The sequence below is a fragment of the Grammomys surdaster genome, unplaced genomic scaffold (assembly GCF_004785775.1).
Source record: "Grammomys surdaster isolate TR1022 unplaced genomic scaffold, NIH_TR_1.0 311, whole genome shotgun sequence".
NCBI lineage: Eukaryota > Metazoa > Chordata > Mammalia > Rodentia > Muridae > Grammomys > Grammomys surdaster.
This window is the reverse complement of record NW_021604730.1, coordinates 1,730,471-1,754,456: the sequence shown is the minus strand read 5'-3', so window position 1 is coordinate 1,754,456 and position 23,986 is coordinate 1,730,471. Positions and strand designations below refer to the sequence as shown.

The window sequence follows — 23,986 nt, the reverse complement described above, 5'->3', positions numbered from 1 at the left end:
CCTTGTAGCACAAAACCTCAGCTTTGGTTCACCACAGTGGAAGCATTGCCTGGTGTGCTTTGCCACACTGCTTTTCACTGTCAGTTTCTAAGTTCTTCCACTTGCTTGATGATGGTCTGCAACTATGGCTGCTGTAGACATTCTGCTCTGTTAATAAGTAGTCTTTGAGTGACACTGACACTGTGGATGTTCACTGAGAGCTTTCTTCCACCCAGTAGACTGGGTGTACTCCAGTTGTATCACTTGTTGACTGAAGTAACTTATTTTTCTGGAAAGAGCTCTCCCTTTACTTGTGTTCTAACTGCTCATTCAGTTAAGAGCACTGGCTACTCTTGAAGTCCTGAGTTCCATTCCCAGCAGCCACAAGGTGGCTCACAACCAACTGTAATGGGATCTGTTGCCCTCTTCTTGATGTGTTTGAAGACAACTACAGTGTACTCATATACATAAATAAAATCATTAAAATAATTATCTGAGAAACAGGCTCAAGTTAAGGGTCTGGGGGAAAGTAGTATCATAAATTGACTGAGACAGACAAGCTAAGATACAGGTCTGGGATAGCCAGTGTAGTTCCTTTTAAAGGCATTTCTTTTTCTTCCTGAGATAAATAATTAGCATTTCATTGACATAGCAGATAGGTAGATTCTCCTTTTCATCTTTTTGGGTTGTAGATGTTTTCTTGAGACATAGTTTTACCATTTTGCCCTGGCTTGTCTGGAACGCAAGGTATAAACCAGGGTAGCCTCCAAGTAACTCAGAAATCTACCTGCCTCTGCTTCTAAAGTGTTTAGATTAAAAGCATGCACCACCATACTCAGCTGAACTGTAGATATTTGTATAAATTACTCTTACAGTTCATAGGTTATCTTTAGTTCATGTAAACACTTCAAATATTCTTTGGAGACAGGAATCAATACCTTTTTCAAAGAGTATCTAATTTACTTTTAGGTAGGCTGAGTTCCTTTGACTCTGGGGACCTTTACAACATTATACACATGGGAGTTTATAAGTTAATTATACATAGGACAGCATTATTTCACATATGTAGTAATCTTGTTTCTTTTGCATAACACTCATATTTAAATATTCTAGAAATTGTATGTCTGATCATTATTTCTGTTTTATGTTGCAGAATGTGCACATTTACTGTTGGCTCACAATGCTCCAGTGAAGGTGAAAAATGCTCAGGGATGGAGCCCTCTTGCGGAAGCTATCAGCTATGGAGACAGACAGATGAGTAAGCAGTACTTTAAAAATACAAATTGATGTGTTGAGGTAGCTTTCTTGTGGTGTGACTCAGAAATCTAAAAACTTAAACATGAATTGTCCATGACTTGGGAACTCCAGCATTGAGCAGCAGAACAGTTGAGTCATGTGGGAAAAAGCCTGCTCATTTCATCCTCTCAGCATTCAGTGTTTTGGGGGCTAAGACATTTGAAGTTAAAACTTCATTGTTTTTTCTTGAAAATTGTTATTTCTGCTTAATTATTAGCATACTAATTGAAATTAAAACTAATCATGTTAACAGAACTAACCTACTTCTGGTAGATGTAGATTTTGCTGGAAGCTAGGAAATGTGCTGTCTCTTGGTCATTCTTTGAGCCATTTTGTTTCCTTATCCTGGAGATCTTTCCCGGGGCCTCCCTACATTTCTCTATACCTGATAAACTCAGGGACAGACTTAATCTGCTCAGATCTACTGAGGGCTAAAGGTGAATGGCCCTGTTTTCCCTGCTGAACCTGCTGGGTCCCTGGGTCAGAGGGGCTCTGGGCTTTCACAGTGGCTGTAGCCTCTTTCCTACATGGCTATTGGGGGTGTGGATATGGGGCTCTGGCAGAAGACCTCCAACACTAGCATAACCTTTTGCTTCGGCGATAATTTTCCACACCTGGGTCAGACTTGATACTCTTTACTTGTATTGTTCTATGTGAACTGCCACCTAAGCTTTAAGGCCTTCTAAAATCTCCTTAGCACACAATTTGGCTTTTATCTATTGTTTTCCTTGGGTACAGATACCACCAAAGTCCAACTTGGTGAATCAGTGAGTTTTATTGTATTACAGAAGTATGGGTGAGGGTTTATTTACAGAAGCAGAAATGACTCAGAGACAAGTATATCACCCCAGCTTCCTGGGAACCTGGAGCACACTGCACAGCCTGAAGTCAGATCAACAGGTTCCAGAGTATCCTTTCCAGGAGCCTCAGATATGCTAAACCTCTCTCTCCTAGGCAGCTTAGCTGGTTTCTGTTTATTCCAGGCGACTGATCTGGTCTGATTAGTCTTCTTTGCAGCTTGACTTAACTTCATGTGAGAGGGACTCTTTTACTAACTGGCACAGAGAGTCCTAGTGAATCTTGTTAGTTTCGGGGACTTCTGAATGAAGCTATTCTGAGTTGTTTACCTTCTTGCTTAAGGAGCTTCCTACAGAATGGAATGTTTTAATCTCTGAACATACTGTTAAACAACAACTATCATGCCTGATACACAGATCTTATTTTTATCAAATGTATTTGCTAGTTTGAAAGGAAGCATCATCTCCCTGCTACTGTTATTTCATAGCTCAGATAGGAAAAAACAATGAAGAATAGTTATATAGAAAAAATCTTCATGTTTATTGAAGAAGAATTATGTAACATTGACTATTTTCAGGCTGCTATGTGGACTAAGTTTTTAGCTAGGTTTTGTATTTTTCTGAATTCTTTCTTTTTTTTTTTTAATTGGATATTTCATTTACATTTCAGCTGTTAATCTCCTTTCTCCATTTCCACCCCCACCCAGAAACCTCCTATCCCATTCCCCCTCTTCCTGCTTCTATGAGGATGTGCCTTCACCCACCCACTCCAACCTCCCTGCCCTCTAATTACCCCACACTGGGCCATCCAGCCTTCATGGGACCAAGGACCTCCTCTCCCACCTGTGCCCAACAAGGCCATCCTCCCCTACATATACAGTTGGAGCCATGGGTCCCACCCTATGTGCTCCCAGTGTGGTGGTTTAGACCCTGGGAGCTCTGGTTGGTTGGTATTGTTGCTTTCCCCATGGGGCCACAAACCTCTTCCGCTCCTTCAGTCTTCTCTCTAACTTCTCCATTGGGAACCCCATGATCAGTTCAATGGTTAGCAGCAAGCGTCCACCTCTGTATATGTCAGGCTCTGGCAGACCTCTAAGGAGACAACTATGTCAGGCTCCTGTCAAGCATGGACTTCTGGCATCCACATCAGCGTCTGCCTTTAGTGACTGCACATGGGATAGATACCCAGGTGGAACAGTCTCCAGATGGCCTCTCCTTCAGTTTCTGTCCCATACTTTGTCCCCATATTTGTTCTCATGAGTATTTTGTTACTCCTCCTAAGAAGGACCGAAGCACCCACACTTTGTTCTTCCTTCTTTATGAGCTTCATGTAGTCTGTGAGTTGTATCTTGGGTATTGTGAGCTTTTGGGCTAATAGCCACTTATCAGTGAGTGCATACCATGTGTGTTCTTTTATGATTGGGTTACCTCACTCAGGATGATATTTTCTAGTTCTATCCATTTGCCTAAGAATTTCATGAAGTCATTGTTTTTAATAGCTGAGTAATATTCCATTGTGTAAATGTACCACATTTTCTGTATCCATTCCTCTGTTGAAGGACATCTGAATTATTTCCAGCTTCTGGCTATTGTAAATAAGGCTGCTCTGACATAGCAAGGACATAGTGGAGCATATGTCCTTGTTTTATGTTGGAGCATCTTCTGGGTATATCCCCAGGAGTGGTATTGCTGGATCCTCAGGTAATGCTATGTCCAATTTTCTGAGGAACTGCCAGACTGATTTCCAGAATGGTTGTACCAGCTTGCAATCCCACCAACAATGGAAGAGTGTTTCTCTTTTTCTCCACATCCTCGCCAGCATCTGCTATCACCTGAGTTTTTGATCTTAGCCATTCTGCCTGGTGTGAGGTGGAATCTCAGGGTTGTTTTGATTTGCATTTCCCTGATCACTAAGGATGTTGACCATTTCTTTAGGTGCTTCTCAGCCATTCAAGTTTCCTCAGTTGAGAATTCTTTGTTTAGTTCTGTACCCCATTTTTTAATAGGGTTATTTGGTTGTCTGGAGTCTAATTTTTGAGTTCTTTGTGTATATTGGATATTAGCCCTCTATTGGATATAGGATTAGTAAAGATCTTTTCCCAATCTGTTGGTTGCCGTTTTGTCCTATTGACAGTGTCCTTTGCCTAACAGAAGCTTTGCAATGTTATGCAGTCCCATTTGCCAATTGTTGATCTTAGAGCATAAGCCATTGGTGTTCTGTTCAGGAACTTTTCCCCTGTACCCAAGTATATGCAGGGATGGCTCAATATATGGAGATCCGTCAAGGTAATCCTACATAAACAAACTCAATACTACATAAACAAACTCAAAGGGAAAAAAAAAACACATGATCATCTCACTAGATGCTGAGAAAGCATTTGACAAAATTCAACATCCCTTCAAGATAAAAGTCTTGGAAAGATCAGGAATTCAAGGCCCATACTAATCATAGTAAAAACAGTGTACAGCAAGCCAGTAGCCAACATCAAACTAAATGGAGAGAAACTTGAAGCAATCCCACTAAAATCAGGGACCAGACAAAGCTGCCCACTCTTTGCCTACCTATTCAATATAGTACTGGAAGTCCTAGCCAGAGCAATTAGACAACAAACGGAAGTCAAAGAGATACAAATAGGAAAGGAGGAAGTCAAAATATCACTATTTATAGATAATATGATAGTATACTTAAGTGACCCCAAAACTTCCACCAGAGAACTCCTAAACCTGATAAACTTCAGCAAAGTGGCTGGCTATAAAATCAACTCAAACAAATCAGTAGCCTTCCTCTACTCAAAGGATAAACAGGCTGAGAAAGAAATTCAGGATATGACACCCTTACAGTAGTCACAAATAATATAAAATACCTTGGTGTGAATCTAACCAAACAAGTGAAAGATCTGTATGACAAGAACTTCAAGTCTCTGAAGAAAGGAATTGAAGAAAATCTCAGAAGATGGAAAGATCTCCCATGTTCATGGATTGGCAGGATTAATAGAGTAAAGATGGCCATCTTGCTGAAAGCAATCTACAGATTCAATGCAATCCCCATCAAAATTCCAACTCAGTTCTTCATAGAGATAGAAAGAGCAATTTTCAAATTCATTTGGAATAACAAAAAAAAATACAGGATATAAAAAAATACAGGATATTGAGAACTATTCTCAACACTAAAAGAACTTCTGGGGGAATCACCATTCCTGACCTCAAGCTTTACTATAGAGCAATAGTGATAAAAAATTGCATGATATTGGTACAGAGATAGGCAGGAAGATCAATGGAATAGAATTAAAGACCCAGAAATGAACCCACACCTCTGTGGTCACTTGATCTTTGACAGAGGAGCTAAAATCGTCCAGTGGAAAAAGGACAGCATTTTCAACAAATGGTACTGGATCAACTGGAGGTTGGCATGTAGAAGAATGCAAATCGATCCATTCTTATCTCCTTGTACAAAGCTCAAGACTAGGTGGACAAAGGACCTTCACATAAAACCAGATACACTGAAACTAATAGAAGGTGGGGAAGAACCTCGAATTCTGTCCTTCTTAGGATTCAGTTCTGTATGTAATCCACATATTACATGTGCAGATTGCCTGAGTTTCTTGGACTTCTTTGAAAGAATGATGAAGCTGTATTTGACTGTAAAATGTAATATATGATGATAATAATATGGTATTTTTACAGATAAATTGACATTTATGCTTTTTATAATAACAGTTGTCCTTGTGGATGAATAATCAGAAATCCATATGAGAGCATGAAGTAGTTCTCATCATAGAGTTATTTCAGGGGAAAGTTAAAATGTACATATTGAAGACACTGAGAATGAAGTATCAGCCTATCTGAAGCTCTTTTATTTTTCTAACGAGTTAGCAGAGTGAAGGGAAAACTAATGAGGACTGTGGAACTTCCATGGATCATTTATTCACAGTAAAAAAAATGTGTAAAACCTCTTTGTGTATTAAAGTGAAGAAAATAAGGGTCTTTGTCATTTTGAACTTATCATTTATGAGGAGAACCAGGAAATAATTCTCATGGAAAACGAATTTCAAGATAGGTCTGTAGTTATTCAATTTCATATTTTACTACAGCCTATCACATAAGTGAATTATTTAACTCCTAATAGTCCCAGCACTTGAAGGTAGAGATTGTGAGCGCCAGGCTAGCCTGGGCTACTCATCAGACCCTGCCTTACAAAAAAAAGCAAACAACAAAAAGAACTCTCCTTGAACTCTGAAAGGAGCCTTAACTGAACCAGTGGTATGTATTTAGGAATGTCAATGTGAAATTGTATTTGTGATAGTGTTTAAATAGATAGCATTTAAGTCTTCATTTTGCTATGCTACCTTGAAATTTTCTGTGGCATAGACAATTACTGTTTTTCGATGAATCTGAAAATTTAATATAAATTATTAGCAAAAGCTTTGTGATCTACCTGTCTTTTTGTTTAATTTTTGCTAATTTTGCTAATGTTTTGTGCTGTAGAATAAGCAGTCAGGGCTGGTAATGTAGCTCAATTGGTAGACTACATAATATTTATAAATTTTCGAGTTTGATGCTCAACACTATGTAAAATTGGGCATATGAGCACTGGGGAAGTAGAGGCAGAAGTTGAGGCCATCTTCTGTTACATAGTGAGTTCTAGGCCAGCCCAGGCTACAGGAGAGATCATTTCAATAAAAGAAAAAAAACAGGGAAAAAAAAATAGAAAATGCTAACCTACTTCTCAAAGACTATTTAATTTCAATTTAAGATTTTTGTTATATTGGTTTTCTGCGATAAAATGTTAGCAATAATGGCTTAAGCACATATGGGGGGAAATGGATATAATTTTAATTATCTCTTTCCCATAATTCCCAGCATTTCATTTCCTGATGCAGACAGCTATGGCTTTTTGTTCACACAGGGTTATCTTTTGGTCTCTAGGAACTATTCATTGTTTGTTTGAGTGGGTTTATGTCATGGCATACTGACTTAATGGTAGTTTTGAAAACTCTGTTGGCCACTGTCTAATTTTTGGGCACACCAGAGTCTATTGATTTGCTGTCTATCTAGACCCGGCAGTTTTCTTCATTTAGGACACACACACGCGCACACACACACACACACACACTTTCAAAGAGGTGCCTGTGACATTTTCAAAGTGATCCAGTTGTTTATTTAGCACATTTCAAATTATCCAGTGTTCTTCCTTATACAAATTTTGTGAGGTCTCAAGTCACATGTATATTTTTAGATTTTTTTATCTCTGCTAAAATACTTAGTGAATTCATTAATAGATGACTAAAAATTGCAAAGATAAATTTATACTACTATGTTAGAATTTCTTTTCTACTAGTCCAGTTTTTATAAGCTCTTAAAAATTTTATATTAAGTGGGCTGGAAAAGGTCTCAACAGTTAGGAGCTCTTGCTGCTCTCTTAGAAGACTAAAGTGTCCCCAGCCTTCTTCATAGGGGAGTGACTTACACATGTCTGATGCTCCAGTTCTAGGTGATCTAACATTCCCCTCTGCCTGCCTCCTATGTGTTTGCATACACACGCATACAGCACACAGCACACAGCACACAGCACACAGCACACAGCACACAGCACACACACACACACACACACACACAGGATCCCCCACACAGAATACACATACAGACAGGGCACACACACACATATACACACATACAAGACACACATACCACACACATACACAGACACACAGAAGACACACATGCCACACACAAACATATACATAAAGCAATCTTTAAACTTTTTTTATTGGGGACTTTTATTACTACCTGAGTTTTTAAAATTTAACAACTTTTATTTCTTGCTTAAAAAAAGAAAAAAAAAAAGGAACAAGGGTCAGCAGGATGTTGTAGTGTGTAATGGCAGTTACTACCCAACAACTCAAGCCTGCTGACGTGAGTTCAATACACAGAACTGATATAAAAGTGGAAGGAGCAGACTAACTTCACAGAATTGCCTATGATTTCTTCACACACAGTTTACACCTGTACACACCCACACATTATACATCCATATTCATACCCAGTAATGTAATAATTTTTTAAAAATTTAAAAAGCAGTGACATTCATTTTAGAAACTTAACTATCAAGAAAATTACTAAACAGTTGTTTCTTTCAAATTCTAGTCACAGCTCTTCTAAGGAAACTCAAGCAGCAATCTAGGGAGAGTGTTGGAGAAAAACGACCTCGGTTGTTAAAAGCCCTAAAAGAGGTAAGATAGTTAATTATAAGTATAATTTTAAAGAGCATTTAAAAGTGTAAGTGTGTGTGTGTGTGTGTGTGTGTGTGTGTGTAGGTGTAGGTGTAAGTAGATAGGTAGGTAGGCCAAAGGGCACTGGAGTTGGAATTATTGATAGTTGAGAGCTGTTCAACATGGGTGCTCGGGACCGAATATGGTCCTTTGCAAGAGCAGCAGTGCTCTTAACCTCTGAACCTCTCTCCAGCCCCTTAAACAGTCATTTAGAAATGAAATTAAATTCTTACCAGTTAAGGATTAATAAATGATGAAAGTTACTTTTAAACTAGTAATTGAAATAAAATTCTGGGGTTATAATGTGTGTGTTTTGGCAGAAGCATATTTATTTTTAGCTGGGAAGCTATTATTAACATTTAATAAATTAGACAGGTACTGTAGAACAGGTTCATTATGGTGTCATGGTTGGTGGCCATATCTTCCTGAGGTTGGTGTTACAAGAAGCTATTTTGATAGTTGTGTTCTTTTTCAAATGCAAACATAAGAAATATAAGAATAATTTCTTATTTCTCCTCTTGTCTTTAGATCTTTAATGATATCACATAGTTTTTTCGGAGTGGGGATGGGGACGGGCAACATTGTAAGTATCAGAGCTTATAACTAAAATACATTTAGTAATTTTTCTTATTTTATTTCTCAGTTAGGTGACTTTTACCTAGAACTTCACTGGGATTTTCAAAGCTGGGGTAAGAGTGTGCTATGTTTTATTATAAAAGTGAAATTATAGACATATTAATATGACACATTTGATACTTGTCTTCCTTGTATTTAGCGTAATCATTGTAAAACCTACTAGTAATATTTCATTTCCAGCTAGAGAGACAGTTCTCAGAATTTTAGTTTTTAAGATGGAAAACTACCTGAAAATATTTTTTATAACAAAAACAAGCCTGAAAACTATAGTAATTTAGTCTTACATCCACAATCCCAGTACCACAGGGGCTGAGGCAGAATTGTAGCCACAGGTTTAAAGCCATGCTAAGTCAGGCCATTCTTGGTTACAGTACTATAGCGTGAGACCTTTTTAAAAAGAATACTGGGGCCCAGTGATCAGGTGCACCTCTGCTCTTGCAGAGGACCCAGGTTCAGTTCCCAGCACCCACATCAGGCAGCTCACAAACTGCCTGTAACTCCAGTTCAGGGATTGAATGCTCTCTTCTTGTCTCTGTAGATGTAGCATGCATACTCAGGCTTACATGAACATACACATAAAACAAAAGTAAAATAAAGGTTTAAAAATACTATAATTTAATGTTAAGAACTTTAAAAAATTGAAAAATTATGGGGTTATTAGAGTATTCAATTTAAGAAAGTTTGAAGGGGTTAAAATCACGTACCACTATGCCCTGATTAATTTTATTTTTATTAAAGATTATAAATTTGTTTGCAATAAATGTATTTTTACCAGCATTTCAGTTAACTTTTGTGTTATAAAGTAATTTAAATGATTAGTGGTTTTTATCTTTAAAATGGTTATTGAAACCAAATTTTGTATAATTTAGAAGTTACACACATTATATACACATCTTCTAATTATTTTATATTGTTTGTATGCTACAATGGTATTCTCTATATATAGTACCTTTTGTTGTATACTGTCTATAAATAGGTCTTTCTAGATCTTACTAAAACTACTAGTAGTTTACATTTTACAATTTGAAAAATAATAGACATTTTATAGTTTGGAGGCCATAGAAGTTTGATTAATACAACTTAGTTTGGAGCTTTCCATTGACATTAATACTCTTTAATATAAGTCACGCTTTCAGAATGCATTGGGTGTGCACACTTATAACTTAGGGGTTAGGGAGATGTTCAGCTGGTAAAGTACTTGCTGTTCAAACATGAGGTCCAGAGTTCTGATACTTTGCACCCATATAAAATACTGGATGCAACACTGTGCAGAGAAGTGGAGGCAAGGGGTCCAGGGATTGCCATTCTAGCCAAATTGATGAGCTCCCAGTTCAGTGAAGACCCTGTCACCATCGATAGAGCAAGACACCATCAATCTCTGACCTGTGTGTGCGCACCCAGGAGGATAAAAGTTGGTGGGTAAATGGTGTGGTTTTTCTTGTATAGACTTTGAAACTGAGGCACAGTGAGCCTAAGTAACAAGGGTACATATTTAGGACTCAAATTTAAATACAAGCTGCCTCAAAGATGTCTCTCAATATGTTACTTTTCTGCTGTTCTTTCCAGTAATATTTAAGGGATCTATTAGACCCAGGATTTCCTGTTTAGTATGAAGGAGTGTTTAGTGACCCCAGGTAGTATTTTCTCATTGGTATCACACAGCAGTCTGAAGTGGAATTAGTTCTGTTACTCTTGGAAGTAGGTGGGGATAAGGACATAGTAAAGTACATTGACACTGCAGTTGAGCAAGTTTTTGAGATGGAGATAACTGTCTTAAAGGCAGTCATTAACATTCGGTAAATTACTAAAATGTTTACTCTGCTGCTTTTTAAAAATTTACAGTAATTTTCTAGACTTTAGTTACTTTTTAACCTTTTGTTTCTGAAATTACAGTGCCTTTGCTTTCCCGAATTCTGCCTTCTGATGCCTGTAAAATATACAAGCAAGGTATCAACATCAGGTGAGTTGATGTGCCTTGTGTTCTGAGTAAAAGAAAGTTAAGTTCTGGAGGCAGCTTTTCTGGTAGTCATAGTTTTCTTGTGTTTAGTAACTTAAAATACTGTTAACACATTCAGGTTTGTGCTCATGTAAGACCTAGTGCAGATACAGAAATAAATTCATCAAAAACTCTAAGTTAAGATGAGTTTGCCATTCAAGCAGACTCTTTAGCATCAGGGAATGCTACGCTGCCCCTGCTACCTTAGTCTTGGGTTCCTTTAGTAATAAGGACACCTGAGGAGGATCCACCCTATATCTTAACTTTGCTCTGTATCTTTTACACACTTTATTCCCTGTTTGTCTGTGTATGTTCTACCTTTTCTCTGCTCATGTCTTCAGTCATCTTCCCATTTCAGTCAGCATATTAAGGATGATTTAATTTTCTTCTTTTCATAGATATGATTGATAATTAAGTTTATAAAAATAAATATATTTTAATTCTAAAATTTTACTTTTGTCATTGCTTATATTTTTAGACTATTAATGTAACAAATTTAAACTTTAAATTTAAAAATTGATACTAATATTTTAATTTGCTACACATAGTACATAATATTTATGAAGTGTGTATATAGACAGCCTTGTATATTTATTCCTGTATGGCAGATTATTAATTTAGATGTTTAGAATTAAAATGTTTTGAGGGATTTTTTTTATGTATACACTTTGTATGTGTAGAAGAGAGAGCTCAGAGAAATTTAATAATTCCTAAATGATCATTTTATATCTTAGTTATATTCGATTCTTGTTTATGTAAAATGGCTACTTTAAAAATTGCTTCACGTTTGTGTGACTTTTTACAGTAAATGATATGAGGGCTGAACACTTGCCGTGTGTGTGTGTGTGTGTGTGTGTGTGTGTGTGTGTGTGTGTGTGAAGTTCTGAATTTGGTCACCAACACAAGGGAAGCCACACAAATATGGTAATAATGGGGAACATATTACAACCTAACTGTGAAGATATGAAGTTATGGGCCTAAGACTGAGAGTCTTGACAGGAGGATTGTGACAGAAGTTAAAAAATGAGAGCAAGCGATTCAAGGCCTCTTTTTCTGTATATCTCTTTTTTATCATTCTTATCCTAGAAGCCCATTATAATTCTCAGGGTAGTAGAGACAGAAATGGAGACAAAGGACTGTGCCACCTTTAATATAGTCTAGAATTCCCAAGTGACTGAAGCATGGAGCCTAATAGTTTAATCATGTACTTGGATGTAATATTCCCTTTTGGTATTAGGTGAACTTCTGATATGACTACTGACTCTGTTTTCTCTTGGGCAGCATGTACATCCAGTAACAGGCCTTCTTACACAGTTTAGGTGGCAGACTTCTTGACAGAAAATCAGGGGCCAGCAGTGGCCTTACCCTTGTAAAAAAATCTAGAGCTCTTAGGGCTTTTTGACTTCATATTGTAGTCATGATGTATGTTTGTGTACACATGGGGACCACAGTCACTCACTATGATATACAGATGGCATGTAGGGACTGTGTTACTTGTTGTTTTCATCAAGACAAGGTTTCTCTGTATAGCTTACCTATCCTGGAACTCACTTTGTAGATCAGGCTGGCCTAGAACTCATAGAGATCCACCTTCATGTGCCACCATCACCTGACACTGTGTTCACTTCTTTATGGTGTGCACATGGGTCCACACTTATTATGGTTGTATATGTGCATGTGATAATCACACTTGCTTCTTTTTTAAATAGGTCTTTTATTATTATTATTTATTTACATCCCAAATGTTGCCCTCTTTCCTAGCCCCCTTCCCCTTTGTTTCTTAGAGGATGTTCCCCCATCCACCCACCCACACACCTCACCCCTGCCAGTATCCTCGCTCACTGAGGCCAAACAAAGCATACTTGCTTCATACATGGTGGGGGCCACAAACCAGCCCATGTATGCTCTTTGGTTGGTGGCTTAGTCTCTGGGAGCTCTGAGGGGTCTGAGTTAGTTGATACTGTTGGTCTTCCTTTGGGGTTGCAGCTCTTTCAATCCATCCCCTAACTCTTCCATAGGGATCCCCAACCTTAGTCCAGTGGTTGGCTGTAAGATTCTGCATCTGTCTCAGTCAGCTGCTGGTAGAACCTCTTAGAGGACAGCCAAGCTAGGCTCTTGTCTGCCAGACAACGTGGTGTCAGTAGTAGTGTCAGGGTTTATTGCCTCTGCATGAGATGGATCCCAGGTTGGACAGGTCACTGGACAACCTTTCCTTCAATCTCTTCTCCATTTTTGTCCCTGTATTTCCTTTAGACAGGAAAAATTCTGGGTCACAAATTTTGAAGATGTGTGGGTGGCCCCATGCCTCAACTGGGGCCGTGTCCATACTTCCTTCTTGATGGTATATGTGTACCATGCACATGGAGAGTATGTGTACTTCTTTTTGGTATCCTTGCTATACACATAGAGACCACACTCAATTTCTTTATACAGTGTGTGCTGTTCACATGGGGAGCATACTTACTTTTTTTTTAATGATTTTTTTTTCTTTTGGTTTTTCAAGACAGTTTCTCTGTGGCAGTCCTGGTACTTGCTCTATAGACAAACTAGGTTTGAACTCAGAGATGTCTCTGCTTTCCAATTGCTTGGATTGAAAGTGTGTGCCACCACACCTTATATTTTTATTTTTTAAAGTTTTGTATACGGGTTTTGTATCTGTGTATCACTTGTGTGCCTATTACCCATGGAACCCAGAAGAAGGTGCCAGATCCCTCAAACTAGAGTTACAGATGGTTGTGAGCTGAGACTTTAACCCAGGTTCTCTGCAAGAGCAGCCAGTGCTCTTAATCGCTGATTTAAGCCCTCATACTCCTTGTGGTATGTGTGTACCATGCATGTAAAGACCATATTTGGTTCTTTGCTTAAGTTCACCCCATTTCTTGATGAAATTGTTAATAGTATAATCTTTTTGTCCTTAAAAGTTGTTAGTTTTGGTGTTAAATTACATATAGCCCTAGTTACTATTGATGTGTCATGTGAGCTAGGGTTCATAATTGAGCTTGAGCTTTTTCCTGTGTATAGAAATTAAGAATGCCAGTCTGTTTTGCTTTATCTGTGATAGAACTTGACAAGTCAACAAAATAGTGAATTCTTATAGTTGCATTAGAAACTGACCTAGATCTTGCACAGTGACACTCAGAATGTGTGATGATCCTTTCTTGATAGCTATGCTAAGCAGTTTCTGAGATTAAAGACTGTTGAGCAACTGGTAAGTGAACCTGGACCTGACCTATAATATAAGCCTTTTAATATAAGACTGAATAATTTAAGGGTAGTGTTAAACTCTTTAATCCCAGTGTTTTCCCAATTTCAACTAGTGATATGTGGAATGTGTGAGACCACACCATTCAGCTAAACCACAGCAAGTCTAGGTTACTTGGGGAATCAGTAAACATGTAGATGTATAGGTCTATAAATGTGTGGTAGAAATTGATTTCTGTCCTAGCTTAATTTCTGTTGCTGTGATAAGAATACCTTGACTGGGGCTGGATACATACTGAAGAGTACAGTTCCCAGTACCCATATCAGGTGGCTCACACACAACTGTAACTCCCCAGCTCCAAGGCCATTCAACATCCTTGGTCTCTGAACACCTGAACTCATGTGCACATACCCACACATGTAATTTAAAATAATAAAAATAAATAAAACTTTATTAAGACAAAAATAATCATAACAAAAGTAACTTAAGAGGAAAAGAATTTATTTTAGTTTATAATTCCAGGGAGCAGTCCGTCATTGCAGGGAATTCCCAGTGGCCAGTTCTTGAAGCAGTAAGTCATATCCCATCAAGAGCAGAGAGAAATAAAACATTCATGCTTAGGATTCAGCTTACTTTTTCTACTCTAAAGACAGTTGAGAGATCAGAACCAGGAAATGGTGTTTCCTACTTTCCGGATGGGTCCTCTCATATCAATTCAGATAGTCAAGGCAATCTTTCATTGACATTGACAGAGGCCAACCTTATTTAGAAAGTTCCTCCCAGATGATTCTAGATTATATCAGGTTGACAACTAAAACTAATTATAATCCATGAGGCTTTCAGACTATAGAAATATTGGGGTGTTTGTTTGTTTTTTAGTTGTTTTTGGCTTTTTTTGCTTTGTTTGTTGGTTGGTTGGTTTCTCAAGACAGCTCTCTCTGGCTGTCTTGGATTCATTTTGTATTCCAGGCAGGCCTCAAACTCAAAGAAATCGGCTTACTTCTGCTGGGATTAAAGGTTCATGCCACCACACCTGGCAGGAACATTGTTTAAAAAGATCATGGTGGGCTAAATCTGGAAAGCCCAAGAGAAAGCCCCACAGTTTTGCAGTAGGTTGACATAATTGGTAAGGCTGAAGTGTAGACTAAGGTTTGCATAGGTGATTAGGTATAAGAGATGATTATAAATCAGAATGACAGTCTCAGTTTAAGACTATGAACCAATACATCTGTGCCTTTCTTGAGTACGGTGCTGAGCTAGTGATGGGATCTCGAAGAAATCTTTTTTCCCTTTCTGCCTTCCCTTTGGAAGTACAGCAGAGGGAATGAGGAAGCAGTGGTACAGGAAGGGTAGTATCACCATGGGGCCTTTCCTTTCTTTCTTGGTTAACTAAGTGCTCAGTAAAAAGAAATACAGATAATAGAGCATGCATTCAAATGCTGTTTTCAATAACATTTTAAATTTAGTTTTTATCTACAAATTCTAAGCTTGACTATGATATCGACATCTTAGAGCTTAAGAGGCACATAGCATATGCATATTATTAATAAAGTTTTATCAAATTCTGTCAGTTATTACCTGCCCATCTTTTACAGGCTTGACACAACTCTCATAGACTTTACTGACATGAAGTGCCAACGAGGGGATCTAAGCTTCATCTTCAATGGGGATGCTGCACCCTCTGAGTCTTTTGTAGTGTTAGACAATGAACAAAAAGTTTATCAGCGAATACACCACGAGGTGAGTATGTCTTATTAATATTTCTGTAAAGAGTTGAAAATGTTTATGTATTTACCAAAGTCTCTGTATAATTGCTTCATTTAAAGCATAAAGTATAAAATGGTTAATTCGCAAAGCTTTAGTTTTTCTTTCTTACAACCATCCACCCCCTAGTTTCTGGTTTCTCCAATAGAGTTCAGATGTTCTAGGTCAGTGGCCTTGGCTTCTTCTAGTTTTCACTGGCTGTCATGTTGAGTCTCTGCTAACAAAGAGACCCTTCTGCCATCTGTTGTTTGACCAACTGAGCTGCTACTGTCACTGACGTCTGCACAGCGACTAGATGCTCTGCTTTCCTTCCACTTTGGGCTCCTTTACCTCCACCTCTTCTCCCTTTGGTTCTGCTGTATGTTGAGTTTCACCTCATCCATTCCTTTTTCCTGCTGCAAGCCAGAGGTCTCTCAGCATCCACCTGTCACTGGGAACAATGCAGATAATTCCTGTGTTTTTACTTTGAGGTGGGGAGAACTCCTGAGCTCAAGCGCTTCCCCTGCCTCAGCTTTCTGATTGTTCTGCAGATGATTTTAAAGTTCCGCCCATTGTGTTTTACCTTGTCTTGTTCATTCCCACATCATGCTGTTTCTTCCTCATTCACTGTCTTAGATTGGACTTTCATAGTTAACATTGTATGTGCACTAATGAAATAGTTTTCTAACTCATACCAAGAAATATAGATTTACAGGAAAAAAGAAGAAGAAGAAGAAGCAAGGGTATTTGGAGAGGAGCCAGGTGAATGAAGTCAGGAAAGGAAGAGTAAGGACAGGCCATTTGGGAAAAAGGTCTGACTGCAGTGAGAAAAGTGTCAACGCCTTAAAAGCCAGAAAAGTTACCTCACAGTCTGCTGCAGTCAGCAACAGAGGGTCACAGATTTTTAAATAAGGTATTGATTTGACCAAAATTTGGTGAATCTATTTTATTCTTTTTTTTTTTTTTCTTTTGCCATCACCCACCTGGAGTTGCCTTCCCTCCTGCTCTTTCCCCATTACATATGCCATAGCTGCCAGGTGCTGTGGGCAGTAGTGTGTAGTAACAGTCACTGGAGTCTATTGACCCTTAATATTAGGGGTATAATTTAAGCTGCAAATAATCTACACTTATTAGTATCTCTGTTTTATAGATTACAGATGACAGGTGACAGCTCCAGTTTCACCCAGGGTCCAAAATGAATTAGAGAGCAATTGGAGACAAGGGAGTTATGTGAGACACTTATGACCTAGGCATTTATTCATAAATAATTAAGTCTTGTTATTTTGGGAGCATGGAGGCTGAGTAGAAAAGCTCGTGGCTACAACTGAGTCTCCAGCAGTCATCAGCAATAACCTGAAATTACACCAATACCATCCTCACTACTGTTACAAAGGGTACAAAATCCTGACATTAGTGCTAACGAATAATGGCTGAAAATAAATTCTTGGGTAACATAAATACTGAACAAAGTTTTCTAAGGAAATACTTTGGTTGTAATAGGTTGAGAAGATAAATCAAATACTCCGTTTGACATTTTGTATAGGTCAGCTTGGGTACTGAACACTGTAAGATCTTCCTGAGTTCAGACAAGCTTTAGGAACAGAAATCCATCTATAAATCAAGGGCCATCTCTTGACCCATTACTGAAAACAATCTACTGTTAATTATATTACTTCAACAAGCAGTTAGTGAGCAATTATTGTCATGTTTGTGTATGACAATAAACAACTGGTATCCTTTTAGTATCTCCAAGAGTTTGATTCTGGGACTCTCTAGAAGTACCAAAACCTGACATGCTCCAGTCTCAGGCACACAGTAGCATGATGTTTGCACATAGCCTGCACACATCCTCATATGACATTAGCTGTATTACGTCAGACAGCATAAACAGCACATTGTAGGAGAGTCTACTATATTCCTATTTAAGGACTGCTCAAAATCTAATTTTCTTGCATTCATAATCTGATATTCTTTCATTTTTGGGACTGTGAACACACACACATCCATATATTACCCCTGAGCATGACTGCTCAAACTCTTAAAGTCCTTGCACGTTCAGCACAGGATAAACAAATACACACACACAGACCACCACCACCACCACCAGCATCAAAATAACAGGAAATAATAATCACTGTTCAATAATATCTCTCAACATCAATGGACTCAATTCCCCAATAAGAAAACACAGGCTAACAGAATGAATGCGAAAACAGGATCCATCATTCTGCTGCATGCAAGAAACACACCTCAGCAATAAAGATAGACATTACCTCAGAGTAAAGGACTGGGAAAAGGAGTAGTCATTTATAATACCTAATAAAATAGACTTTCAACCATAATTAATCAAAAGAGACAGAGAAGGACACTTCATACTTATCAAAGGAAAAATCTACCAAGATGATATCTCAGTTCTGAACATCTATGCCCTAAACACAAGGGCCATTATGACCAGCTCCCTTGTTCTTAGAAATTATTGAAAAAGACTCAGACAACAATGATGGATTTCTTTTTATGTATTAGCAATAACTGAAGGCTAATTTATCTGCATTTAAAGTAAACAAAACTTTTATATAGAGATTTTTGTCTCAGATCTTTCTATTTAATTCTAAAGTTTAAACAGTTATTCTACAGACCATATAGTTTTGTAGTAACAGTGGGTTTATTACATTTATTTATATAGAAGTGTGAAAGTGCTATGTTTTTTGTGCCCTGCTTTTAAAGATTCATAATTAATCATAATTCAGAGTTATTAAAGACATTAGACACAAAATTTAAACATCTGGTTTTAGAATAAATACCATCATGTTACTTAGAAACTATGTATTTTTGACTTTTGAAATTTATAACATCTTCAAAGAACAACCAGATTCTTATTTTAACTTTTGCCCCCAACCTAGGAGTCAGAGATGGAAACAGAAGAAGAAGTTGATATTTTAATGAGCAGCGATATTTATTCTGCAACTTTATCAACCAAATCAATTTCTTTCACACGTGCCCAAACTGGATGGCTTTTTCGGGAAGATAAAACAGTATGTAAAAATACAGATATTTTGAACTTAAAAAATTGTTATCTAATATTACCAAAATAATGATGGAAATATAGAAATTGTCTTTAGTTAGGTAGATTTTTTTCCTCTTTTTTTTTTTTTTTTTGAATCCACATAGGTAGTTAACAAATGCATAGTTATGGAGGTCACATGTATTCTTGTAAAAGCCCAAAGAAATTGTAGTTTATTTGAACTCTTGTCTGCCTTACCTTTTAAGAGTTTGAACATGGCTCCATTTTTTTTCTAGTGCTTTATGTTTAAGAGGCTTGTGAAGAGATGTATATACTTTGATTTGCTGTGTCTTTTCCTCTTACTTTAGAGCTCTTGTATCTTGTCTGCTCAAATGAAGCTTATATTTCTCTAAGACTGGCAAATTTAAATCTCAGTGGAAGTTTCTATAATTCCCATCACATCTGTCAGCAGGAGACTATAAGATCACCTAAAAATAGGCTAAGACTCTTTCACTCTGCATGTTTTGTATGCAGTATAGATCAGGCAGTGTTCAGGTTTGAAACTGGCCTGAATTGTGTGCGTGAGTATATTAAAACACCAATATATATTAAATCCATGGTATAATTTTGAATGAAATAGATAATGAAACATTTTAATAATCACTTATAAATTTATAAAATTAAATAATACAAATTTCCACTAAGAGCCACATCAGGTAAAGGGTGAGATTTAATTTTTTTTTAAATTACATTTTATTGAACATAACAAGTGAATGTTTTCATATTGGAAAAACAAAAACAAACTTTGTATTCACTTAAAACTAACTCAGAAGAGAGGAATGAAGGGTGTAGAGGATGAGTGAGCTAAGCTATGGGAGAAAAGGGAAGAAAATGGAGAGGGTTGTGGAGGGAGAACTTTCTTGCTTAAAGGGGATTGGCTTGTGTTCTTATGGGACTTTGCATGTCTAAACTGTGTATAGTAGGCTGGACATTAAGGGGAGAGTTGGGATTGTCTGGAGTTAGAAATCTGTTGCTAGGATGTCAGGGTTTTTGTGTTGCAGTTTTAAAGTGGAATTGCATTTTCTTCTATAATTCTTAGTGTTTGCTTTTAAGGCTTAGAGGATTGGATAAGACCCACACAATTTATAGAGGGAAATGTGCTTTTCCTGAGTGTGTTAATTCTGTGTTAATTGTACTAAAGATGCCATCACAGCAGCATGTTGACCATCACAAGATTAAATACCATACAGCTTTACATATAACGTCAGAAAATTCCAGTGGACACTTATGATACTGGAACCCCTGTAGACCTTTTTAGTGTTTTTCACACAGAAATATGTATCTGTAAATAATGTGTCATGTTTTGTACTGATGCTCTTCTTTAATACAGTGCTGTCAAAGGCTTTGGAACTGGCTGTTCATGAGTGTGTGGTGGGAACCTCTACTTCTCATATAAGTGCTGCTTAGACTCTTTAGCAGCTTGCATATGACTTAGTGAAGGTGCTACAATACTTACCTGCAGCCATAGTGTTAGATACTCGGATGAATAGCTTACATTGCTATTTCCTCCATTGTAACTGAATTTATCCACCTTCCACATGCGTTTACAGCGCACAGTACAGGCAGCAAGAAATGCAGTGGCTGGATCATGAGCAGCACATACTTGACATTTTTGTTGATAGGATAGTTTTTGATAAGTGCTGCTGCTTTATATGGTCACAGGACCTGTTAACCACCTCCTAGCCACACTAAAGTCTACCCCTGAGCCCTCAAAGCCTATTTGGCAACAAGTGGCACTTAGGACTCCAGGCTGTGGGTCCAGCATTGCAGTGCATTTGTTGCTTGAAGTCTTACTTGTTTGTACTCTGTTCTTCTGGGCAGCATTAGACGGATCACTTCAAGAGAAGATAAAAATTGAAACTGCTGTCTACCTAGTGTTACCACTAAGCAGCCAAAAGCTCTTGAGGAGCTACTAGGTGACCTCCTTAAGTCTTTGACAGGTAAGGAGGGAGTCAGTATGCCATGGTTCCCATTTTGTAGGTAGAAATGGGTGCAAAATACTTGGCTTCCTGATGACTTTTAAGAGATGTACTGTACACATAGTTTTGGACACAGCAAGTTGGAGTAGGCAGCCTAGATACAAGTAGAAATGGGAAGCTGGGTCAAATAAATTTTTTAATAAGTAGATAATTTTACATGGGATTGTGTAGGTGTTGGAAGTGTGGGTCAGTGTCAGATGAGTAATGAGGTGTCCCTGGAAAGAACTGTTTGCTCTCTTCTGGATACCTTTTTATCTGTGCCTGCATCTATAATTTAAACACTTCACATGTATTAGTGAGCAAGGCTACTCTTCTTTTCAAAGCAGTGAGCAGCAGTAACTTGAAGTTTTATCCAGAGATCAGAGAAGGTGCAGTGTGGCATGGATTGTGGATTTTAATTCTGCTTTTCTATCTATAAAATGGGAACAGTGTAACCCCTGACCCCTCCTTGTTATTCAAAATTTTGTGTTTAGTGAACTTCTAAGGTTGCTCTGTGCTACTTGATAGTGAAAGAACACCAATGTGCTTCTGTTTAGACTACCTAATTTACAGGTTTAAATAGCATACATCTTTTGTACTTTAAATTTCCTTTGTAGTTTGGAAATGAATGATTGTTTTTTTAACTTACAAAAATAATTTGGTGACTTTAAATATCAGAATATTTCCACCTACGTGGTACACGTTTATATAGAAATTTATGATCTCAACACTTTCTTAAAATCTGAGATCAATCATCCTTTAAACTGTCATTTTGGAATATTTGATTTTGTTTTAGGAAAGAGTAGGAAACTTTTTGGCAGACTTTTATCTGGTGAATGGACTTGTTCTAGAATCAAGGAAAAGAAGAGAGCATCTCAGTGAGGAGGACATTCTGCGGAATAAGGCCATCATGGAGAGTCTGAGCAAAGGTGGGAGCCTCACAGAGCAGAACTTTGAGGTACACATCTCATTAACTTGTCTACCTATAAATCTTCATTTTCTTTGTTTTTGAAGAATAGAAAAGAGGATGGAGGAGATCTTTGGTATTTTTTTTTTTTTTTGAGTCTGTGCTTTGTCTTCGAAGTCATTTTGTAAGCATGAATCATGGTGTTAATTTTATTCTATATCCTGTTGTCTGCTGCCTTAAAGACCCAGCTGAAGGTTCACCTACTTCCTAGGCCATTTCTAGACTGTACAGCCTGGGAACTGTGTATTGAGTCTCTGCTTATTGAAACAGTATATGCAATGAGTATGGGGTATGGAAGGGGTGGGAAAAGGAAAGTAGGAAATGAGAAGATACATGAAAAATGAGGATTGGTCTTTTATCTGATTTCTAATATGAACCAGATACTGCTTTATTCCTTTTTAAAATGTATTTTGTATATATGTGTGTACATCATGTGAGGCCAGCTACCCGTAGAGGCCAGAAGTGTTTCAGATCTTCTGGGCCTGGAGTTATAGATGGTTGTGATCTGCCTGATATAGAGGCTGGGATCCAAAAGTGGGTCCTCAGAAAGAGCAATAAATGTTTCTGACTACTGAACCATCTCTCCTACCTTGGTAAATTTGTTTTGTTTCAGGCATATCATCTTAATAGACTTTCAGATATTAACTTAACTCTCTTTACAGGACATTTTTCAAGTTTTAGAATAGGGATCCTTGAAAGAGAATAGGATTAGTCCAATAGGTCATGGCCACTTTCTTTTTAAACTAGTGTCTGAATAAAACAACCAAAAAGCACATCTCACAAAGTGTAGTCATTACTGTTCTGTGAAGCAGCAGTCTTAGGGCTGTGATTGTGTTTGTAAGCATGCATATATGTTTGAGCACTATAGCTACAGTCAGAAAGATTGGGAGCTAAGGACAGGAGGCTTGGCTACTTCACCTACAGCAAAATGGCTGGGTTTCCTTAGAATAGTGTGACAGGTTCTCAACATTAGTACTCTGTGTGTGTGTGTGTGTGAGTGTGTGTTGGGGGGGAGGGGCTTGAGCATATCAGCCATATTTGAAGTGACTATAGTATAGAAATAGTTCAGTTAAAACTGAATAGGGCAAGTTAGTGTGTTACTATCTTCTTCTTGCCAAATGCTGTTTGTGTTTCTCAGGCCTTTTCTTGCCCAGAATCAGAACCCTGTTAGTTAGTCTTTATATAGGCACTGATTCTTGGTCAATAGGAAATAAAGGACACAGCAGAAGCAACTAACTAGACAGGGAGTCTCAGTACATCCTGACAGAGCTGCTGATTTCTCTATGGACCTTCCTGACTGTGTTGTGATTTGCATATTGTTAAACATTGGGGATAAATATATAGAACACTGTATCAAACAGAAGAAACTCATGGGCCATTTGCCAATTAGCTTTGAACTGATTGCTGCATGCATACACACACACACACACAAACAATCTAGGGTTTAAAGCTACAGACCTGGTTGATACCTATTCGAACTTAAAGTAGGCAACTTGATTTTCATATGGTTACATGAATTATAGTCTAATGTACTTGGATTGCTAAAGGCCTCTTAGAAATGTTACACAGGTGTAGTTTTTCAAATTGAAATTAAAATATTTTACTGGATCTATCTATGGAATAGAACAGACTAATGTATATGAAGTACATAAGATTTTAAGAAATTATGTTTTTCAGAAATCAGCTGTGAGCTATAGGCTTATTTTGGCTCTGACTTGTTGAGACAACTTTTGGCTTAGTTTCTGGTGTTGGGAATGTCTGTTTGGAGACTGTTAATCACAGATTGTGCTAGGAGAGGAAAAAGATAGTTTTTTTTTTTTTTTTTTTTTTTGAGACAGTGTCTTATGATTCTCCTAAACAGGCCCCAGACTTCTGATCACCTTGCCTCAGCCTTGTGGCTGTGAACAGCAAACCCAGTTATGAACCTTGTGATTCTTGGTGAATATTTAAATTTTAGTTTGTCAGTTTCTAATATACATGTATGTTTGGGGGGAGATTGATGATTATGGCATTGAATTTATAGATAAATCCATTGCTGCAGAAAATTTGGCTTGAGAGAGTGTGTGTGTATGTGTGTGTATT

General features: G+C 37.7%; 1 protein-coding gene across 2 annotated transcripts in view; it reads left to right on the top strand.

Annotated features, from left to right (window-relative positions):
- Window positions 1–23,986, top strand: part of Ankrd13c (ankyrin repeat domain 13C) — a 48,568-nt gene that overhangs the window by 13,658 nt on the left and 10,924 nt on the right. For both annotated transcript variants that reach the window (XM_028777592.1, XM_028777593.1), the window contains 7 exons: window positions 1,133–1,237; window positions 8,217–8,302; window positions 8,985–9,030; window positions 10,871–10,937; window positions 15,771–15,915; window positions 18,819–18,950; window positions 21,734–21,895. In XM_028777592.1, the coding sequence (XP_028633425.1) occupies window positions 1,133–1,237; window positions 8,217–8,302; window positions 8,985–9,030; window positions 10,871–10,937; window positions 15,771–15,915; window positions 18,819–18,950; window positions 21,734–21,895 (743 nt within the window). The remainder of the gene's footprint in view (window positions 1–1,132; window positions 1,238–8,216; window positions 8,303–8,984; window positions 9,031–10,870; window positions 10,938–15,770; window positions 15,916–18,818; window positions 18,951–21,733; window positions 21,896–23,986) is intronic.